At 43.2% G+C, this 19,991-nt stretch overlaps 1 protein-coding gene across 2 annotated transcripts in view; it reads right to left on the reverse strand.

The window, feature by feature from the left end:
* Window positions 1-12,012: 12,012 nt before the first annotated feature.
* CENPC (centromere protein C) overlaps window positions 12,013-19,991 on the reverse strand; it is a 34,695-nt gene continuing 26,716 nt past the window's right edge. The window contains exon 19 of one of the 2 annotated variants that reach the window (XR_007376594.1): window positions 12,013-14,983. Coding sequence is in view for 1 of the 2 variants with exons in the window: in XM_048942713.1 (XP_048798670.1) it covers window positions 14,941-14,983 (43 nt within the window). In the remaining variant the exon portion in view is untranslated. The remainder of the gene's footprint in view (window positions 14,984-19,991) is intronic. The other variant, XM_048942713.1, reaches the window with a different exon arrangement.

The raw sequence follows: 19,991 nt of genomic DNA on the forward strand, positions 1-19,991 counted from the left end.
AAAAGAAGAGTACCACTGTAGTTGCATTGCTATTAGAACTCTAGCCCCTTTTTCTCTTAATAAGCATCCTGTGGGGGACAGCAGTGTAACAACAACCTAAATTTTTGAGCTAAACTCACCCAGCTGGCTCCACACAGGATACATAGGGCTTGTTGGGGCAGGGAGGTGAGCTTAGCTCCGTCCATGCAACCTAACTACATGTGACAATATTCAGAGAGTCTGAGAGTTTATTAATTTGTTTTATCATCACATTGTACATCCTCAAGAGCTGAACAAGTGCCTGATTTGAATGATTGGCTTGATTTTTTTCCCCAGTTAATTTTAACAAGTGCTATCAACCATTAACACATATGCAGTCCACGTTTCGGCTTTCAGTCTTCGGCTCTGATAGAGGCAGATGGCAAAGCAAAGGGGACAGTGCCTGAGAATCCACCTCATCTCCTTCTTTCTTAGTTTTTAAATTGTTTCATTTTCTATTTATTTATTTTTTCCTACCTGATGGCGGGCAAGAGTCCCATTTGCTTCTACCTTCACCCATTTTGCATTACCTTGTGTCTGCACAAGTATAAATCAGAATGAGCATCAGCTCCCATTTTAGTTCTAAGAGCTTATCCAGTAAGCTAGCGCTATTCTCCTCGTGCAGTTTGGCTGTTCCTCATTTTCCAAACACCAGGCAACATGCTGAGTTTGAAACTAGCACCTAAAATTGATAGGCAAATATACTGGGGTGGGGGAAAGCACATGTTGTTCACCACTAAATGGTTACTACAAAGCTCCTGGTAGAAACTCGTGTTCCCTCAGTCCTCTCCAGCAAAATGCTCACCTGTTTTCCAGCAGAATGTAATTATAATGGAAACACCTGGTTTCACTCAAGACAAACAAGCATTTTCCCAAAGAAAAAAAAAGTTTCACTGAAAAATTCACAGCTGGTTTTAGTGTTAAAATAAATAGGTTACCCTTTTTTCACTGCAGATTCACAATTTGTTTGCTTTTCCAAGCACGACTGTTTCCCCACCTATTTTCCCTTGTGTTCTCTCACATTCGTGTTTATCAGTTACGCACAGAAATAAAACTGTTTTATGGTGAATACTCTCATTAATGTGCTTTAAACGCTGTTAACTTTAAAATGATCCACTCCAAAGCCCTAAAGGCATTTTTGAGATTAAAATTACCATTCCCCTTTCAGCACAATGTGAAAGCACCAGGTAGAAGGCAGAGATAGGGGAAAGCCATTTTCCAAAGCTGAAAGGGATTCAGGAGATTTAGCTACAGCCTACCCAGCTTAAAATGAAGTTACAGCCCCGTCCTTTCCAGTAGCTCATGTCTCTGACAGCAAAAGTCATTAAAGCCATACGGAGAAACATCACTACTTGTTCTGAATTGCTGAAACTTGACGACTGAGAAAATGATGCCAGCTAATGCGTCCCTCCAGGGCCGAGCCCTTTAGTGGATTTTTTTCTCCATTTGTGCAGGGAATACTGCTAAGGGAAGTGGTGAAGCAGGAGATGTCTCTGGGCACTATGTGCTCAACCTGATGACACTGGCAAAACTGAGACCTTGCCCTAGCTCTGCAGATTTGGGTAGTTTTCTAAAGGAGTTAAATGATGCTATCAATCCAGTTACCACAGTGATCTCCTACCTTATTCACCCACCTTGAGTTTTAAATCTACTTCTACACACACACATGCCCAAACTGCTTTTGCTTTCAAATTCAGCTTCACTCTTACTAAAAAAAGGAAAAGGCAAATTACTCATTTAGATGTCAGACCACACTAGGTGACTTCTACTCTCAGGCCAGTTGCATTAAAAGCCTTCCTTCTCTTTGGATTGGCAGATATATATATATTTTTCTTAGATTGGATATAAGGAAAAGGCTTTTTACAGTAAGTGTGTGAAGCCAAGAGAGGTGGTGGATGCACCATCACTGGAGGCACTGAAGATCAGGCTTGACAGGGCTCTGAACACCTGAAGTGGCTGTATGTGTCCCTGTTCCTTGCAAAGAAGTTGGACCAGATAGCCTTTAAAGATCCCTTCAAATTGAAATGATTCTGTGACAAGGAAGTCAGCTTGTGGGCCTATCTGCAAGCTGGGGAGCATTCCAGACTAACAGTGACTCACCTGCTCTTCTCTACAGTGCCAACGACACTACATTTTTTGGGACTCCCTGGGTAGTGGCTTCTGGTTCTATCCCTGAGCCCATGCAGGTGGGATGAGGAATCATCCCTGGGACCTGAATCAAAGCTGTCCGTTCCTATGGCTTTGCCCTGCTCTGGGTCTGCAGTGCCCGACACGCATCTTCAGAGCAATAACGAAGCTGTCAGCTGCAACCAGCCTTTGTGGATTACCCCTATACATTTTGTTCCTGTAAAGCCTCTATTAAGGATGCCATTCTGCAATACATATTTAAGTCAGTATCTCAGCACCACGGTTGCCTGCGTGAAAGAAACCGAGAAACTATTACTGTGAAATTGCCTGCAGCTCTTGAGCACAGGAGGTAGCAACTGGCTAATAGTTTCTTAGACAGCCCTGGCAGACGTGTCAGGTTGCTTCGCAACTGTGCAGCTCATGGGAGAACAACGCACACAAAGCTCCCCCCTCATAATGTCCCCAGCAGTAATTAATCCATAGCATCATTTCTATAGTGTCAGCAGCACCATATGGACTAAGCACTATTTTGCAGGACTAACCAGAGAGGAGGAAGGTTGCAATTACGTCCCTGATTATTCTCCAGGGAGGCTATGAGTCATTTTATTGAAGACAGAAGAGTCTGAAAGGAGTGGATTTGCCACAAATGTGGCCAAGAAGGATGACCAGCCAAAGACAAAACAGCTGGATAAGCCTACCTCATATCTACAGCAATGCCGCAGGCTGGGAGCAGAGGGGCAGGAAAGCCACATAGGAAAAGGATCCGGGAATTTTAGTCAACATCTGGCTGAACATGAGCCAGCAGTGTGCCCAGGTGGCCAAGAAGGCCAATGGCATCCTGGCCTGTACCAGAAATTGTGCAGCCAGCAGGCGCAGGAGGTGATTGTTCCTCTCTACTCAATGCTGGTAAGGCTGCACCCTGAGTACTGAGTTTTGGGCCCCTCACTACGAAAAGGATACTGAGGCCCTTGAGTATGTCCAGAGAAGGGCAATGAATCTGTCAAGGGTGTGGAGCACAAGTCTTATTGAGAGTGGCTGAGGGAACCAGGATTGTTCAGTCTGGAGAGGAGGAGACTCAGGGGAGACCTTGTAGCTCTCTGCAACCAAGAGGATGCTATGGTGAGATGGAGTCGGCCTCTTCTCCCAAATAACAGTGATAGGACGAGAGGGACTGGTCTCACATCGCACCGGAAGAGGTTCAGGTTGGGATTAGGAAAATCTTCTCACAAAAAGTGGTAAAGCAGTGGCACAGGCTGCCCAGGAAGAGATCAAGAAGATCAAGAAGATCTCAAGAAGAGATGTGGCACAGAGTTGTGCGTGGTTAGTAGGCATGGGTTAGTGCTTGGACTAGATGATCTTAGAGGTCCTTTCCAACCCTAATGATGCCATCTTCTATACTACTACTGTCTTACGTGATACTGTTTGTCAACTTGTGCACAAGAGGAATCCACAAAGAGCCACTCCAAAGCAACATATTTCATTCACATCTACTTGGTACAGATCTCACCAAGTTGTGCACCATACAGGATGCATTGAGTGAGAATTTAAGAAAAATGCATGGACATATTTCTTCAATACCAACATAAAAGCTTCCTCTTCCCAAGGCTTATCAGGATCTCCAGAGAATTGGCTGAGTACCAACCTCCCCATAGATATTTAAGTCAGCAGCAGGTATGGACATTTACATGTCTAATTGGGCACAAAACTCCTTTAAATGTCTTTGAAAGCCCTACTCTTGAGCAACAGAAACATTTTTTTTAATGCAGAACTGCCTCACTAGCCCTTTATTAAAACAATTTTGTTGGCAATGCTATTATTTACAGATTATCTACTTAATTTATATGTCTATATTATATGTATAATCAGATTACGTATAAGCTGATTTGTTCAAGGAGACATTTGAGAATGATTAAACATTGCATTTTGCCATTGGCATCAGCAGTGCAATAGCAAAACTCGCTCCAGTGCCCTGAAGGAGAGGTGGGGTCACCCCCATGCTCCCCGTAGATTCCCCAAACTGCCCCATTGGCAGAGATGTGTTGCTTGGAACCACCTTCAAGCAAACAATTAAAATATAAGAATGAGAATTTCTTCCTTCCCTCCCTTGGCCCTGCAAGTGTGAAGTTTACCAGGAACACTATGTAATCCATTCAACGTAGGGAAAAAGAGTTTATACTTAAAAATAACAACAACTGCTTGTATTTGACTATGCCTTATAAAGACAGTTGAAATAAAGCAGTTACGATCTTTGTGACAGTCACTACTGCTAATGCCTATCATAAAAACCCAGTAAAGAGGCAGATAAGTTGATTTATCATGCATAGCTGCTCCCATATATCTACTTTCTAATAAAAATCTGTGGAATTATTGCTTGCACTGAGCTTTGTGCACCCATATTTGTATTGCTAACCTCTCCTGGAAGATTTCAAAGCTTTATTTATGAGAGGCTTTTATCTACCCCTAGGAAAAGCATTTCAATGGGAGCATGCCAGCCCCTGAGACTTGAACCCGTTAAAGTACAGATTTATACAACACAGATTCCCTAGTGGAGAAACATGCTCTTTATCTAAGCTCTTGATTACTGCATGGCTCCAATTCATGCCTGCTGTCACAAAGGGTGCTGGTGATCAGAGGACTTTTGTACGAGTCCCAGGTGAGTCCTCGAGCACTGTCTCTTTGGGCAGGATCACATTTACCACTGGAGATCAACCCTTCCTTTCAAAGCACTTAAGATTTGTTTCACAGATATCTTGTTTATTTCTGCCCCAGAACATTGCTTTCATACCTTCTTTTCAATCTTGTCATATAAGGATTTTTTTTTTTTTTTTTTAAGTTAAAGAATTTTTCAAGCTTATATTACACAGACACAGCATGTGCTGAGAGAAGCGATGGGAGTTTGGCGACTGAGAGCCATACTATCTCACCTGAACTCCTCAGGATGTTATGCTTTCCTATCTTTTCTCCACCATTCTACCAGGGTTGAGTACCAAAGAAACACTGTAAGTGCCATGTGGCTTCAGAGCTACACGGTTCTGGGATGAAAAAGGCTGATGCTTTGGAGAAAAACACCAGCATTTCCCATGTGATGCCTACTTGAGGACAAAGGCAGATGCAGCAAGATGCAAAATCCTTTTCCAGCACCAGTTTGGAGCTGCATATGTCCTGTTGTGCACTTCCAGCCCCTGAACACGTGCCAAGAGCACCTCACCTCAGTTATGTCTGTGTTTAGCTGGTGTGTCCTCATGCCTCTGACTCTGACATGGGAGGGATCAGCATCAAGCATGCAAGTAAAATGGCTTTTAGGGAACAAATACCCAAATCCAAACTCTCGGGAAATTTTTCTACACGGGTATTCTTTTTCAGGTTTGGGACACCATGTCCTGTGTGTGTTTTTGCAAAATCCCAGCAAGCAATTGTGCAACACCTGCTTCTTTGTGCACAGCACTGAAAGGGAAATGGGAAGGGCAATGTGCTCAATGCATGGCATTGTTCACGGGGAGGCACTCAGCACTCTTGTTCTAAATAGCAGGAATTCTGCTTTTGAATCATCTTCCAAAAATTAACTGCCACTCCACTTCCTTTCTCAAAACTAAACTTCATTCCCCTTGTAGCTGCTCCATCACAGTTAAAAAGCAGAGATCACCATTAGTTAAGAATAAAACACAGCTCTGTCTGACAAGAAAGTAAATAATATTGGCTAATTAATCAGACATCCTGAACAGGTGGATTCTGAAACACATCAGCAAGGATAGCCCATATGAGAACAGTGCCCAGTGTTCACATTACATATCACTCCCCAAAAGGAGAGAAGCACTAAGGCAGCAATGTCAGCCCACCTCCACTATCATCATTTCAGTTTGCCTTAGTATAATACCAGTGTCGTAAGGGACTTCAATAGAAATGTTTGCATGTGCTCAGAATCATGACCAGAGAATTATTTCCATCTTCAACTAACTCCTTCATTAAAAATGTTCAAAATAAACTCTTCCTCTAAAATCACACAAATACAGTATCTGCCCATGGAGGATTTATGGCTTCAAAACAGGCCTCATTTGACCAGGCCAGGTCTCACTCTGAACTCTGTAGTAAGGCACATCTGTGCATACTCGCTGGCAGCGATGCTGGGCAAGGACCCCCACCCAATAGAAGTCTCACCATTTTTCACAGCTCTCCAGCCTAACATAATGCTTTGGTGAGAAAGTGCAATGAGGTGAACTGTGTGAACGTGTCCTGGCCATTCGCACAGAAAATGATGGATCTGTAATCAACCTCACACAAAATGTACTCCAAATTAAAATTTGGGGGGTTTCAGAAAGACTTGCTAAGTCATTAACCCTATCTACACAATGTCCTGGCATACAGTCATGGAATCACAGAACCACAGAATGGCTTGGGTTGGAAGGTATCTTAAAGCCCACCAAGCCCCATAGGACGCTGGCATGGGCAGGTTGCTCCATCAGATCGGGCTGCCCAGGGCCCCCAACCAATCTTACCCTGGGCACCTCCAGGGATGGGGAAACGCTGAACTCAACACACATCTCACTATGCACTTCAGTGAGATCCTGAATCTTGCTACCATCATTTTGACCACGCTTTGCTGCTAGCAGTCTTGAAGAATGGTTTACTTATAGTTGGGTGAATGACTTCTCAATTCTCACCCTGGTAAAAATTATCACAAAAAGTCCTAAAATAACTTTATTCCATTCAGCTCTCAAACCCAAAATGAAAAATGGTTTAAATTCAGTTTGTGTGTTTCTCAAAAAAAACAAAACAACAACAAAAAAACAACCACTTTATATGGAAAAAAGTACTGGAAAGAACTACCAACAATTTCTCCCAGACAAATTTTCATTTTTGATCATATCTACTTTTGATGCACTCAAGGATGAAACATATCAAGCCTAGGAAATAAGCGTGAGTTTGACTTATTTCCAAGAATAATCAAGATTTACAATGACCTTTTATTCTATGCAAGCAGTGTGATGGGTACAGAAAAAAAATCCTGAGAAGCAAGGAGATTTGCATCTGGCAGCAGCAAAGGGGGCACTGAAATATGCTCACTTTGCACAGAGGGCTACAGTGCCACATTATCACAGACAAACGACGGGCTTGTATTAAAAATGCATAATTTAATCAAGAGGAAAAACTGCTAATCAGATGGAACTATGCAGACCTGATATTGATTTTTTAATATTAGTGTTATTAAATTCTGCTGTAATTTCTTACTGAATCATCCAAATGTAAATTAATATAAGGAGAAACAGTTAACAAAATTACAGGACCAGATCAAACATTCCTGCTCATTTGTGAGCATCCCACTGACTTGCACTACCGGGATGGCATGAAAGGCTCAGCACAGAACACTACAGATGCCAGCTGAATAGGTTTCCCCTGGGCAGAGCAGCTCGCAATGAGCCCTGATGCAATGGTTCACAGAAGAGTGGCAGCCAAGGGCCCAATGCAGAGCCATAACCAGAGCACAGCCACAGGGCTGCCAGCTCTGCTCCAACACCTCACCACCAGGACCGGCGACATTCTCTCCAGACCTAATCAACTTCCAGAATTAATGCCTGCCCTGAGAAAACAGGTGGGCAAAGCAGCTGTGCAGGAAGGGACTGTCACTTGCCAAGTGAAACAGCCCCCTGGGGTTAAAGCGAGAAGACCCCAAGTCCCTTCTCTCATTTGAGCCTTTCCGATGTGGCAAACCTCCACAGAGAGAGATGTGCTCGTCTTGAAACTCTGCCAAGAAACTTGGAGCTCACATTTCAGGCCACAAGCCTGCTTCAGCCTGCTCAAATTACAGCAAGAAAGTCACTCTGCAACACCCTTCTTCCAGAAAACTGAGAATTATAAATAGTGACTTGAGTTGTAACAGCACTTCAAGCCCTGGCCCCACTGTTTGAAGCATCATAGAAACACCAGAAAAACTACACACAAGCACCTTCCCTTTGTCAATTAGAACATTATCACTGTAGAGCAGATATTATTTCATTTTGCTTCTACAGCATCTTGTACCAAAAGGTCCTAATCTTTCAGGCAAATCTGAACGCACACATATACAGGGGAACATTTAATGTTAAAAATTGGCTCCTGATGACACTTCATTTGATTTCCACATACAAAAGAAAAAGATGTACAGCAGGAAAGCGAGAGAAATTAAACAGCATATGTGACCAGCAATAGACAAAATTGCTCATTTTGCAAAAATAGCTATATACTCCTCGATTAAAAGCTGATGTCAGTCACACTTCTTACTTCTTCATTTTCTGCTATTTACCACAGGAGTGTTTTTGACGCTGCTCACGTGAGGAGATAAATAAAGCTGAGCCAGATTTTCTCTGCTTCATTTTTCTCACTGTTTTTACCAGCTGGTACCATTCTCTGATAGCAGGTCCTTCATGAGTGTAACACCATCACACTGCACAAACAGTTACTGGCAACAGCAGATAATGGCCAGGAAGCTGCTGCTGCTGCTTGAGACTCCCTGCTATGCTACACCAGTGTTAGTGAAGAGTAAACAATAATAACGTATCCACTTTTCTCAGCTTATGGTAAGGTATTCAACATTCACTACAGCCACTGGCAGCACAGGGTAGGTTTGCAGAGGCATTTACCTGGCAAATGCTGCAACACTGCAAACTCCATATTCTTGAAGAACAAGTATGAGGTATGCACCTCGCAGCACCCATCCTGCTGTGTGCCAGGGTTCATGGGTGCTCTGGCTAAAAGCAGTGTGTTAAGCCAAGCCACCACACGTGGCCTGCAGTTCACACTCAGATTAAAGTTGGCAGGGTAATGTTCTTTTGAGCTGCAGTCATACCATGGCAGCATATACAGAAAAAAAAAAAAAAAAAAGGAAAAAAAAGGGGAGAAGTCTAGCTACAAAGGCAAACTCACCAGGATTTTCAGAGCAATTTCACAGATTTAGGAGATGCAACCAAATCACAGTACTATGACCAGGCCCAGAAGCAAGGCAACAGGGGTTATACATACATGAGACCCTTGCTAAGCAGCAACCAAATCCTAAACATTTCAGTATCAAGAATCACAGAATCACCAAAGTTGGTAAAGATCTCCAAGATCCAGTTCAGCTGTCCACCTACCACTAATATTTCCCCACTAAGCCATGTCCCCCAGTACAACACCTAAATGTTTTTTGAACACCTCCAGGGACAGTGATTCCACCACCTCCTTGGGCAGCCCATGTCAGCGTCTTAGGTTGGAAGGAACAATAAGGATTACCTAATTCCAAAACCCCTGCTGCGGCAGGGTTGTCACCCACTAAATCAGGCTACCTGAGGCCTTTCAACCTGGCTTCTTTGGGCAAATAAGTGCTTTTGTCACGCTGTAAACATTTCTGGTGTTAGGCAGTTATTCCATTTAGAAAACATGGGATAGTTCTTGGGCCAACAAGAGCTGTCCCAGACCGCTTCTTGTCTGCATCAGAGCTGGCACAACTTTCTTTGTATCTGAAGACTTCTGGCTGTCCTGAAACCTCCTAACAGCAGAGTTGTTCTGTTACCAGGGAATGAGAGAAGACCAAGGAGCCAGGAGGCTGCAGCACCCAGATTGACTGATTTCAAAGCACGGATGGGCCCCTGCCCTTCAGCTGCAATGGGATGCTGCTGGTTTGGATGCAGTTTGTCTGGGATTACCCCCAGAAAAATGGAGTAGCTAAAGCCATAACATTTCCTGCAACTCTTAAAAGACCAAAGCACTGACGTTGGCATTCTGTTTCCAGAGCCTTTTTCATGACCAACTTATCCTGTGGAGGCTGTTCCAGGGTTAACTGTGAACTGAAAACGTGAAGGAGAACACCAGTCAAGAGGACAACTCTTAACTCCATGAAGGTTTTGGGAACAAAAAACTGGAAGGAAGAATTAGCAATTGAATTCCTCTTTATTAGAGGGCAAACCATTTTTGAAAGAAGAAATTATTAAGATAAATACAAAAGCTGAGCAACAGGTCTGGAAGGGAAAAAAATGGAGTTTCCTGCTTAAAGCCTTGCAGCTGTCTTGTCTTACACTTTATTGGCCTCTAGTGGAAAACAGAAGCTATGTCCTGAGATCACAGAACTTCATTTACAGAGCACAGGGGAAAAAAATACCACTCCACACACAGAGTTCATATTTATGCTTGATTAAGGAAGCAATGCAAGCAACAAGAAGGGATGACTTAGCTACATACACAAGATTGATATTGCTAATATTCAGGAAGGATGCTGAGTTAAATGTTAGTTCTTTTCTACATATGTGACTGTTTCCATTTAGGCGTACCTTTTAACTGTCTGCCATAATACATTCAAATACAATCTCACTTGCAGAGGCACTACCTTTTGCAATATTTGTTCTGGAGCCATTGAATGTGCTCCACTGAAACATAACCCTTTTAGCACTCCGAGCACAGCAGCTTGGCTATAATGTAGTCTAAAATGAGGAGTTTAGTCGCTATCATTGGCAAACACAGGCTCACAATATATGCCTGTATGAAAGACAGCAACTGTGATAAGCAGCACTGCCTAGGTGTAAATTTAGTGACTAAAATCCCTTTGCTCCAGTTTCTATGGATATAAACAAGACGACAAGTCTCCTCAATCCATTCAAAACACAAATAATAATCAAAAGAAAGCACTAAGCACGATCACAGGAACAAACCTCTGAACAAGCAAGTCAGTGGAAAGCAGAAGGCTCAGTACAAAGATCTGAATTATGTAAAAGAGCAAATGATCTGTTGGACTGAGCAGAGAGCTTCCAAAACCAGAACCAGCTATAAAGCCAACACTGCCCCCAGCAGAACTGCACAAACAAAAAATGAACAGATACCTCCTGCATGGGAAAGGAAGGCAGGTTGCTGGTACATGCTGGCCTCCTTTGGTAGAGTACAAACCTGTGTGCATGCTGCCAACAGCTTGGCGTGGTGTTTCCCTCTGGTGCCTGTCTGTCTTCTGGAGCCCAGTGCAGTGCAGAGAGGTGTGCTCCCAGAATAGGATCTGTCACTGGCTACTGAACAAATCCAAAGAAACATCTGACTTGTTTATTCTGGTCAAATCATTTGCATTCCCCATTTACCTTCAAAGAGAGAAGGGAATGGATACCAACCACTACCCTGTTAATATTTTTGCCAGTTCCACCACTCACCTTGTATGAATGTGAGGGAGAAACTGAAATGTAACCAGCAGCAGGGAAAGTCAAAGCAGTACCAGGCTGCATCTTGCTCAAGTTCCCTCAGCTCTGTACTGAGGACCCAAGTGCCTATTCTCCCCAGATTTAGTAGAGAGCAACCTAAAGCAGCCTAAATGTTACGTTGCAAGTTTAAAATAGTCAAACACGGGACTTCAAGCCTCGGAATCCTCCGAGCTGTATGAACTCTCTATAAATTATGTTTTGTTTCTTTTATGAGGGGGAAAAAGTCAGAAGAAATGCATTTAATCTGAGCTATAAAGAAAGAGTTGCTCTCCACCTGCTACACAGAATGGGATCTCAGAGCACCACAAAACAGGTACACTGTCAGCAGGACCAGTGGGTGATGGAGGTTCACGAGGATGAGGTAGCACCAGAAGCAAAGTTACTGCAGCATAGGAAAGGTTTTTCCCTGGTGTCCAGAGAGGCAGGTAGACAGCTTTCCATACCTTGTCCTTTGACTTTCTTTGCACAATGTAACTCAATCTGCAGATAATTTCTTAGGCTGCAAATCATTTGGCCCTGGTCTGATGTATATCTTGAAGCATATGTGTGTGGATAATATCCAACTTGGAACAGAAAAGGGAAAAAAAAAAAAAAAAAAAGCACAAGCCTTAACAGATGAGTTTAAACTGCTTATCTGCAGAGGAGAAAGTTTTATTTTAGTAACAGCAGAATAACATGAGAAAGCAGTTAGTTCTACACCAGCAGACCACATACCAGCATAACCAATTTGCTTCCCACAGGAGAGAAGGATCTTTGTACCTGCAGTTACTGAAAGCACCAAAAGACTAACATGACAAAACCAATCCTGAGCTGCCAAAAACATGCAATAAGTGTGACTTATAATAACCTCTTCTACCACCACCAGACAATGCAGAACTTCTGAGGCAACTCTCGAGCTCTGGATATAAGCATTTGCTTTTATATCCGCCACATCTCAAGGCACAAATGTTCAGAATTAGATAATAACAGGGCAACAGTTCTATAGCTTGTGGTGCATTTGGTGCCAATAAGTTATATACTGTACCTGGAACTGAGCTACCGTGTAACCACTCTAGACCACTGCATAACCTGTCTCCTTCCTCTGTGTGGCAGCACAAACCAGCAGATTGGGATCATTTTGGACACTGGTACCGCCACTGTGACCCTGAGCTCTTGTGCAATCTCAGGTCACTTCTGCTGTGACAGGGGACTCTAAGTTCTGGATATTCCCAAATTCCTAATATTCTCACTAGTATTAGTCTATATAGTCTAGTATTTACCTGCCACACGTGCTACAGCCTGGGAGATGAAAAGGGTTTAGGATACACAATTGAGACAGTTGGTCACTCCTCTGTCTGAGGCACAAACTGGTCTTAGTATTTAGCAGCAGCAAAACTGTTACCTTAGACCGGTACACTGTTGCTTAAGAAGATGCGTTACTGCTTGAAGAACGATTTCCCTTTATGTCCATAAATGCATTCCAAGTAGCTTGTACTTTGGTTTCCATGCACTAAGATAAAAAGTTGAATTTTACTACATGCAAAAGAAATATACCCTTCACCTTCTTTCATGCCCTACAAATTGTCCACTTTACCTGTTAATCGCACCTTAAAACTTATGAAACATTTTGGACCTTCCACTGACATGGACCTCATTTCTGGTCACTGGAAAAACTGAAAAGACACCCCACAATCCTTCCCTCCCCCAAAAAGATAATCAGTACAAAGATACAAGACAAAGACTTGTTGCTACCTAAAAATTAAAGCTGAGTCAATTTACAGATTTCACTAGAACTTCTACGTAGTTATGATTGAGTCTAACAGGTACAGGAAGGACATGTTCTGACTGACTCATCAAGTTTAAGGTAAGTCAAAGAAAAAGGTGCATTACTTCCCGCTTAGCAAAATGCAGTATGTTATATACGTGGTTACTGCTTTGTTTCTGCCCGATGCATTGATTTGACCCAATTAAAAGAAACTCAATGTTATGGATTGTTCCAGATGAAGGCATCTCCGCTCCTACTTACAACACTGTGGAAAAGAAAAGCAGTAATGATTCCTCGTGTTAGACCACAAGCACAGGAGAGCATGACCCTGACTGAATATCCGAGGGAAGGGAAGAGTCCTGAGATTCATTTCCTGCTCAAGGGACTCCACAAAGCAACCTAATCAGCAGCTCGAAAGAACAAAACAGCACTTGAATCAGTTTTAGGCTCTTTGTGCAAACACAGCATCCCCTTCCCACATCCCACACTGGTGGGTACATGCACACACTTCCCAGACAGGCAAAAGCGGCAGAATACAGAATGAGTTTTATGTAGGCTGAGGTCTTAACCCAAAGCCTGATTCTCCATCACTTTAATTGTAAATATTACCTGGAATTGAAACAGGGCTTTAAGAACTGCAGGTACAAAGTCTGGTCTTCAACGAGGCCCTTCCTGGCAAAATGCTAACCAATGTTGTAAGGGCATAGTTGGGAGTTAACAGAACATTCCGAGAGTGGAAAATTCCTCTTGCTCTTTTCTTCTTTCTTCCCATAGCATTTAAATACCTCAGTACACTATCATTTTTAGCATAGGTCACTGTTGCTCAGGAGAACATTTATTCTCACTCTCCCACCCTCAAAATTTTTTTCTATAATGTCAGAATGGTTTTAATACTGTTCCAAACTCCAAAGTTTTAAATGTCAGACAAGCCTACAACACTTAGTTTACAATAAGAACAGCAAGTTGAGCTGTGGCAAAGGTGCATTATAAACAAACAAACACAAAAACCCACACTAACTGCCAATGCTATGCACTATATACTTGAGCCCAAACTGGATTTTAAATCTTTTCCTAGAGAGACCTACTTTTGCTACTGACATTAATATTTTTGAGAAAATGTGTGAGTTGCTGTAGAATTAATAGTAGATCTATGCAGATTGAAATTCCCAAGAGATTAAAAAACAAACAAACAAACAAACTAAAAGCTGACACTCCTAGCAAATATAAAACTAGTGGACAAGTTGTCAAACATCAGATCTCAAGAGCACTGAAAGATTATGACAACGCAGAAGTTCAGTTCTGTTCATGATTTACCTCTGAACTAAAAGATCCTACAACATTATAAGCTGGAGCTCCTGTATACCTATGGCAGCAACACCGGAACCAATGCCACACAGTCAGGAACACTGTTTTTCAAAGACAATCTGGCAAATTGGCACATTTAATTTAACTTCCAAACTTCTTTTAGAAATTTGAGCAACTCCACTGAAACAGTTAACAGATTCACTGTTGATGCTCTTGTAACCACTCAATGTTATACATCATACATTATTTACAAGTCAAGCTCCTCATTTTCACGCAATTACTTGCAATTTCAACCTTTCATCAACTACCAGAAAATTCACTTTTAAATGATTTAGAAAGGCAAAGAAATCAAAATGGGTTTGTATTATTTAACATTTATTGACAAGAAGGAAAAACTAATTTGTAACAAACCACATATTTACAATTTACAGAGGAGGAAAATACTCTTAAGACCAATGAAACTACACGCTCCAGTACTGGGATATATTTCTACCTGGATGGTATTTAACAGTGTTCTTTAGAACTCCCTCCCATCAGATGATCTTCAGTCTGAAGGTGAACCTAGGGGGAAGAGGGCTCCGACAACACGCTTCCTGCAATTGGTCTAAAAAACAAAAAGAATAGAAATAAGCTCATCCAAATTAAGACAATCTTCAGTTAAAAAACAATAGTGAAACACCTCTGTGCCATAGCGTTAGTTACTGCCAGTAACAACTTCCTATTCTATTCACAGCAGCAAAGATTTTAGAGCATCCACATATTCCAGTGGCAAATCAATAAGAATATTAGTGTCAAATAATAATTATGACTTGAAAAAAAGCACATTAGTCTAATTCAATTAAACACACTCTCTAACAAACTGGTTCCTCTGCATGAAGTTTGGAGCTATCAAAGCTACATGTGGCTGGAACACTTTTTCCATGACCAGGATGATTTTCACATGCACTATGGGGATGCTATCTACTTCTACATTATGTATAAGCTTTGACTTGCAGACCCATGAGTGTTGATTTAACAGGTGGGTTTTGCTAATTGTGAGCATCCCAGCACCCATTGCTCTCAGTGTAATCTTTAACAGTTCATTCTATAGTTTTCCAGAAGCTGGTGCATGATAAGGGACATGATATACCACTCAGTACTGTGCTCCTTGGCCCAGGTGTCTACAAGGCTGTTTCAGAAATCAGTCCCATTATCTGACTCAATTCTACCTGGGGTGCCATGTCACCACAAGACTTTTCAAAGCCAAAGGTCACCTGATATAGAGAGTTTACAATCAGACCGTAATCCAGAATACAAATTCTCTGAAAGTCCACAAATTTTTTGCTAGTACCTGTGGATAGAACAGTTATTTTGTTGGTCATATCCATAAGGACCTGATGATATCTATTCTGCCATTTTATTCCTAAGAACTGGATCACCCTCCCACACAGTTCCCTTGACTTTCCTTTGTTTTATGGCAAAGTTGGCTTCCAGAAGGATTTGGATTATTTTCTTCCCTTCCTCAAAAACTTCCGCTGCTACGCTGCCCCACATGATCAGCCCATAGTAAATGGCAGGGCTGTTTCCTCCTCTGGGGTAGTTGATTCCAGGTGTACTGGATGCTCCTCCAAGTGAAAGCTAACTGTGGCTTGCACTCTGCTGCCAGAGGAATTGAGAAAAACACACTGGCAGTGTGAGTAATGGCATACAGCCAGCGATCCTGAAGGGCCACACACAGCTCACAGCCTACTCAGTCCAGGTTCTTCTTCAGACACCAGAGAAATCACAACAGAAGAATTCTTGATCAGAAAAGTCAAGCAGCAACAAGGTGTGAAAGGGCATATGACCCCATGTCAGCCAGATACCACGGTAGTGAAGCGTGCTGCCTCCCTGGGGCCCAGGTCAAGGATATTACTAAGAGACTCTCTGGTCTGGTTTGCCTCTCTGATCATTATCCTTTACTGACAGTTCAGGCTGGCAGAAATTAAATCACTGAAAGAAGCCTGAGGGCTATCAAAAAGGACCTCATGGGTCTGGAGCAGTTAATGGACAGTGCAGGAGTGCAGGTGGTGCTTTCAACTATCCCTTCATGTGGCAGCGAGGGATAATGAGAGGAGCAGAAAAACCCTTGTGATAAATACCTGGTTAAGAAGCAGATGCCACCACAGGAATTTTGGCTTCATCGATCATGGGGCGGCTTACTCTGTGCCAGCCTGATGGCTGCTGAGGAGGTCTGCTTGGGTAAAAGGGAGAAAAGAATTCTGGCCCAGAAGCTGTCAGAGCTCATTGACAGGGCTTTAAAATAGGTTTGAAGGAGAAAAGGGATGATAGTGAGCCTGCCCATGACGCAGGATACCGTAGGTAAGTTAAAAGGACAAGGTGGTTTGATGATGAAGGGAACAGAGAGACTGAAGGTAAATACTACAAACGAATTAAGGAGTTATCCTCCAAGAAGGTAACAAGAACAGCTGCCCAGCTGAAGTGCCTCTACACCAACATCCACAGATTGGGAAACAAACTGGAGTTGGAAGCCACTGTGCTACTGGAAAACCATAATGCAGTTGCTATCACAGAAATCCGGTGGCATGATTCCCATGACCAGAATGTGGCTGTTGATGGTTACAAGCTGTTCAGAAGGGACAGGCAAGGAAGAAGAGGAGGTGGCATCAGCCTCTGCATCAAGGAAAGAACAAAATATGAACAGCTTGACCCTAAAAAATGGCTATAAGCAAGTCCAAAGCCTACAAGTCAGAGTTAGAGACTGTGGCAATAAAGGGAGCCTTGTGGTTGGGTCTACTACAGGCCACCTGATCAAGTGGAGCCTCTTGATTAAACCTTTCTCCAGCTACAGGAGGGTTCACATGCACAGGCTCTCACCTTGTTGGGGGACTTCAACCACCCAGATATCTGCTGGAAAAGTAGCACGGTGAGCTAAAGGTGATTCAGGGGGATCCTGGACTGTACTGAGGATAACTTCATGAGATAAGTAGCAGTCCCACCAAGGGAGAAAACAGTGCTGGACCTTTTGCACTTAGTTTGAATGAACTGATTGATAACACAAGGATAGGAGGCTGCAGAGCCATACTGACCATACAATTGTGGAGTTCATGTTCTTGAGGAATATAAGACAGATAAAGAGTAAAATCAGGAAGCTTAATTTTAGGAAAGTCAAATTTCAGCTCTTCACGGAGTCAGTCAACAAAACCCCTTAGGAATCAGTCCTTGAGGACAAGGGAGCACAGCAGAGCTTTAAGAAAGCTTTCCTTTGGGCACACTAGCTCTTTATCCCCAAGTGAAGGAAGTCAGGAAAGCAGAAGGCCAGCATGGCTGAACCAGGACCCGCTTGTCAAACTGCAGAGCAATAAGAAAATGCACAGGCAGTAGAAGCAGCGACAGGTACCGCAGGAAGAGTATAAGGAATCTGCTAGGCTGTGTAGGGATGGGGTCAGGAAAGTCAAGGCCCAACTGGAACCAGACTTGGCAAGGAAAGAAGGGTAAGAAAGGCTTCAATAGGTACATCAACCAGAAAAGGAAAGCCCAAGACAGCATATCACCCCTTACTGAGCAACATAATTAGGCTGGTAACAACAGAAAAGGAGAAGGCTGAGGTACCAATATTTTTGCCTTAGTCTTCACTAGCTCTATACACAGCCCTCAAGCAGATAGTTCAGAAAGCAGAAACTGAGGCAGCAATGCCCCTCCTGCTGCAAGTGGTGATCGGGTTCACAACCACCTAAGGAACCTGAACATCTGTAAGTCTACAGGTCCCGACGAGATGCATCCCAGAGTTCTGAGGGAACTGGTTGATATAGTTGCCAAGCCACTCTCAATGATATTTGAAAAGTCATGGCAGTCAGGTGAAGTCCCTGATGACTGGAAAAAAGATTATATAGCCCACATTTTTAAGAACAGGATGGAAAGGATGACCAGGGAACTACCAACCTGTCAGCCTCACTTCTGTGCTGGGGAAGATCACGATGCAGATCCTCCTGGAAGCTATGCTAAGGCACATGAAAAAGAGAGAAGTGATATGGGAGAACCAGCATGGCTTCACCCAAGGGCAGGTTCTGCCTAACCAACTTTGTCGCTTTTTATAATGGCTTAACTGCATCAGTGGACAAGAGCCACCGATGTCATCTATTTGGACTTCAGTAGGACCTTTGACATGGTCCCTCTTACCATTTTTCTCTGTTCAGTGAATGAGGAACTTGTTGCAAGATTGTACAGAGAGTGAAAGTCAGTGGCTCAACATCTAGATGAAGATCAGTGATGAGTGGTGTTCCTCAGGGGTCAGTATTTGCATACCTTCATCAGTGACACTGACAGTGGAGTTGAGCGCATCCTCAAAGTCTGTGGATGACACCAACCTGTGAAGTGAGGTTGACATGCCCAAAGGGACAGGATGCCATCCAGAGTGACCTAGACAGTTTGAACAGTGGGCCCAGGTGAACCTTAAGAGTTTCAACAAACCATGTGCAAGGTCTTGCACTTGAGTGTGGCAACCCCACACTATCAGTACAAACTGGGGCTTGTAAGGATACAGCACAGTCCTACTGAAAAATAACCTGGTGGTACTGGTGCACTGGAAGGTGAACACAAGCCACTAGTGTGCCCTCTCAGCCCAGAGAGCCAACTGTACCCAGGGCTACATCAAAAGAAGCATGGCCTGCACGTCAAGGGAGGTGATCTTGCCCCTCTGCTCTGCACTGGTGAGACCTCACCTGGAGTGCTGTACCCAGATGTGGAATCCTCAATACATGGACCTGTTGAAGCACTTCCAGAGGAGGACCACAAAAATGATCCAAGGGATGAAACACCTCTCCTAAAAAGACAGGCTGAGAGAGTGCCTGTTCAGCCTGGAGAAGGCTTTGAGGTGACCTGATAGCAGCCTTTCAATACCTAAAATGGGGCTATAAAAAAAGAAGGGGACAGATTCTTTAGCAGGGTCTGCTATAACAAGACAAGGGCAAATTGCTTCAAACTGTAAGAGGGAATAGTTAGACTGGATTTCAGAAGTTTTTTAAAGTAAGGGTAGTGAAGCATTGGGACAAGATGCCCAGAGGTGGTGGATGCCCCATCTCTGAAGACATTCAAGGTCAGGCTGGACAGGGCTCCAAGCACTGGATGTAGACGTAGGCACCCCTGTTCATTGCAGGGGAATTGGGCTAGATGACCTTTAAAGGTCCCTTCCAACTCAAACAATTCTATGATTCCATGATATTTGTGCTCATGCAAATCCGCAACAGCGGGCACATGCTTCCATGCTAGACCTCTGTGCCAAAAGCATTCCCACAGGCAACAGGAATGAAGATGTAAGAGCAGGTGAATGCCTGCTCTAGGCTGCCAACATAAAATCAGGACATGGCGTGGTGCCTAAGCGATGGCAGAGCCACAGAAAAATTGTGCCAAGGCAAAAGATATCACCAGCATGCTGAATTAGTGCTACGAGAGGTGCAGAACGCACACGTTGATGCTCTGTGTTATGTTTGGCCAGGTGAAATGGCATTGAAAAGGATTCTTTTAGCAATGCAGAGCCAGCCTCATGCTTGAGGGATGTGGTTCAAGGACAACCATGTGTGCCTGGAGAGGTGTCAGTTCCGCTTCTGCAGTCTGAAAAAAGGCAGATGACAATG

The sequence above is a fragment of the Lagopus muta genome, chromosome 4 (genome assembly GCF_023343835.1).
Source record: "Lagopus muta isolate bLagMut1 chromosome 4, bLagMut1 primary, whole genome shotgun sequence".
NCBI lineage: Eukaryota > Metazoa > Chordata > Aves > Galliformes > Phasianidae > Lagopus > Lagopus muta.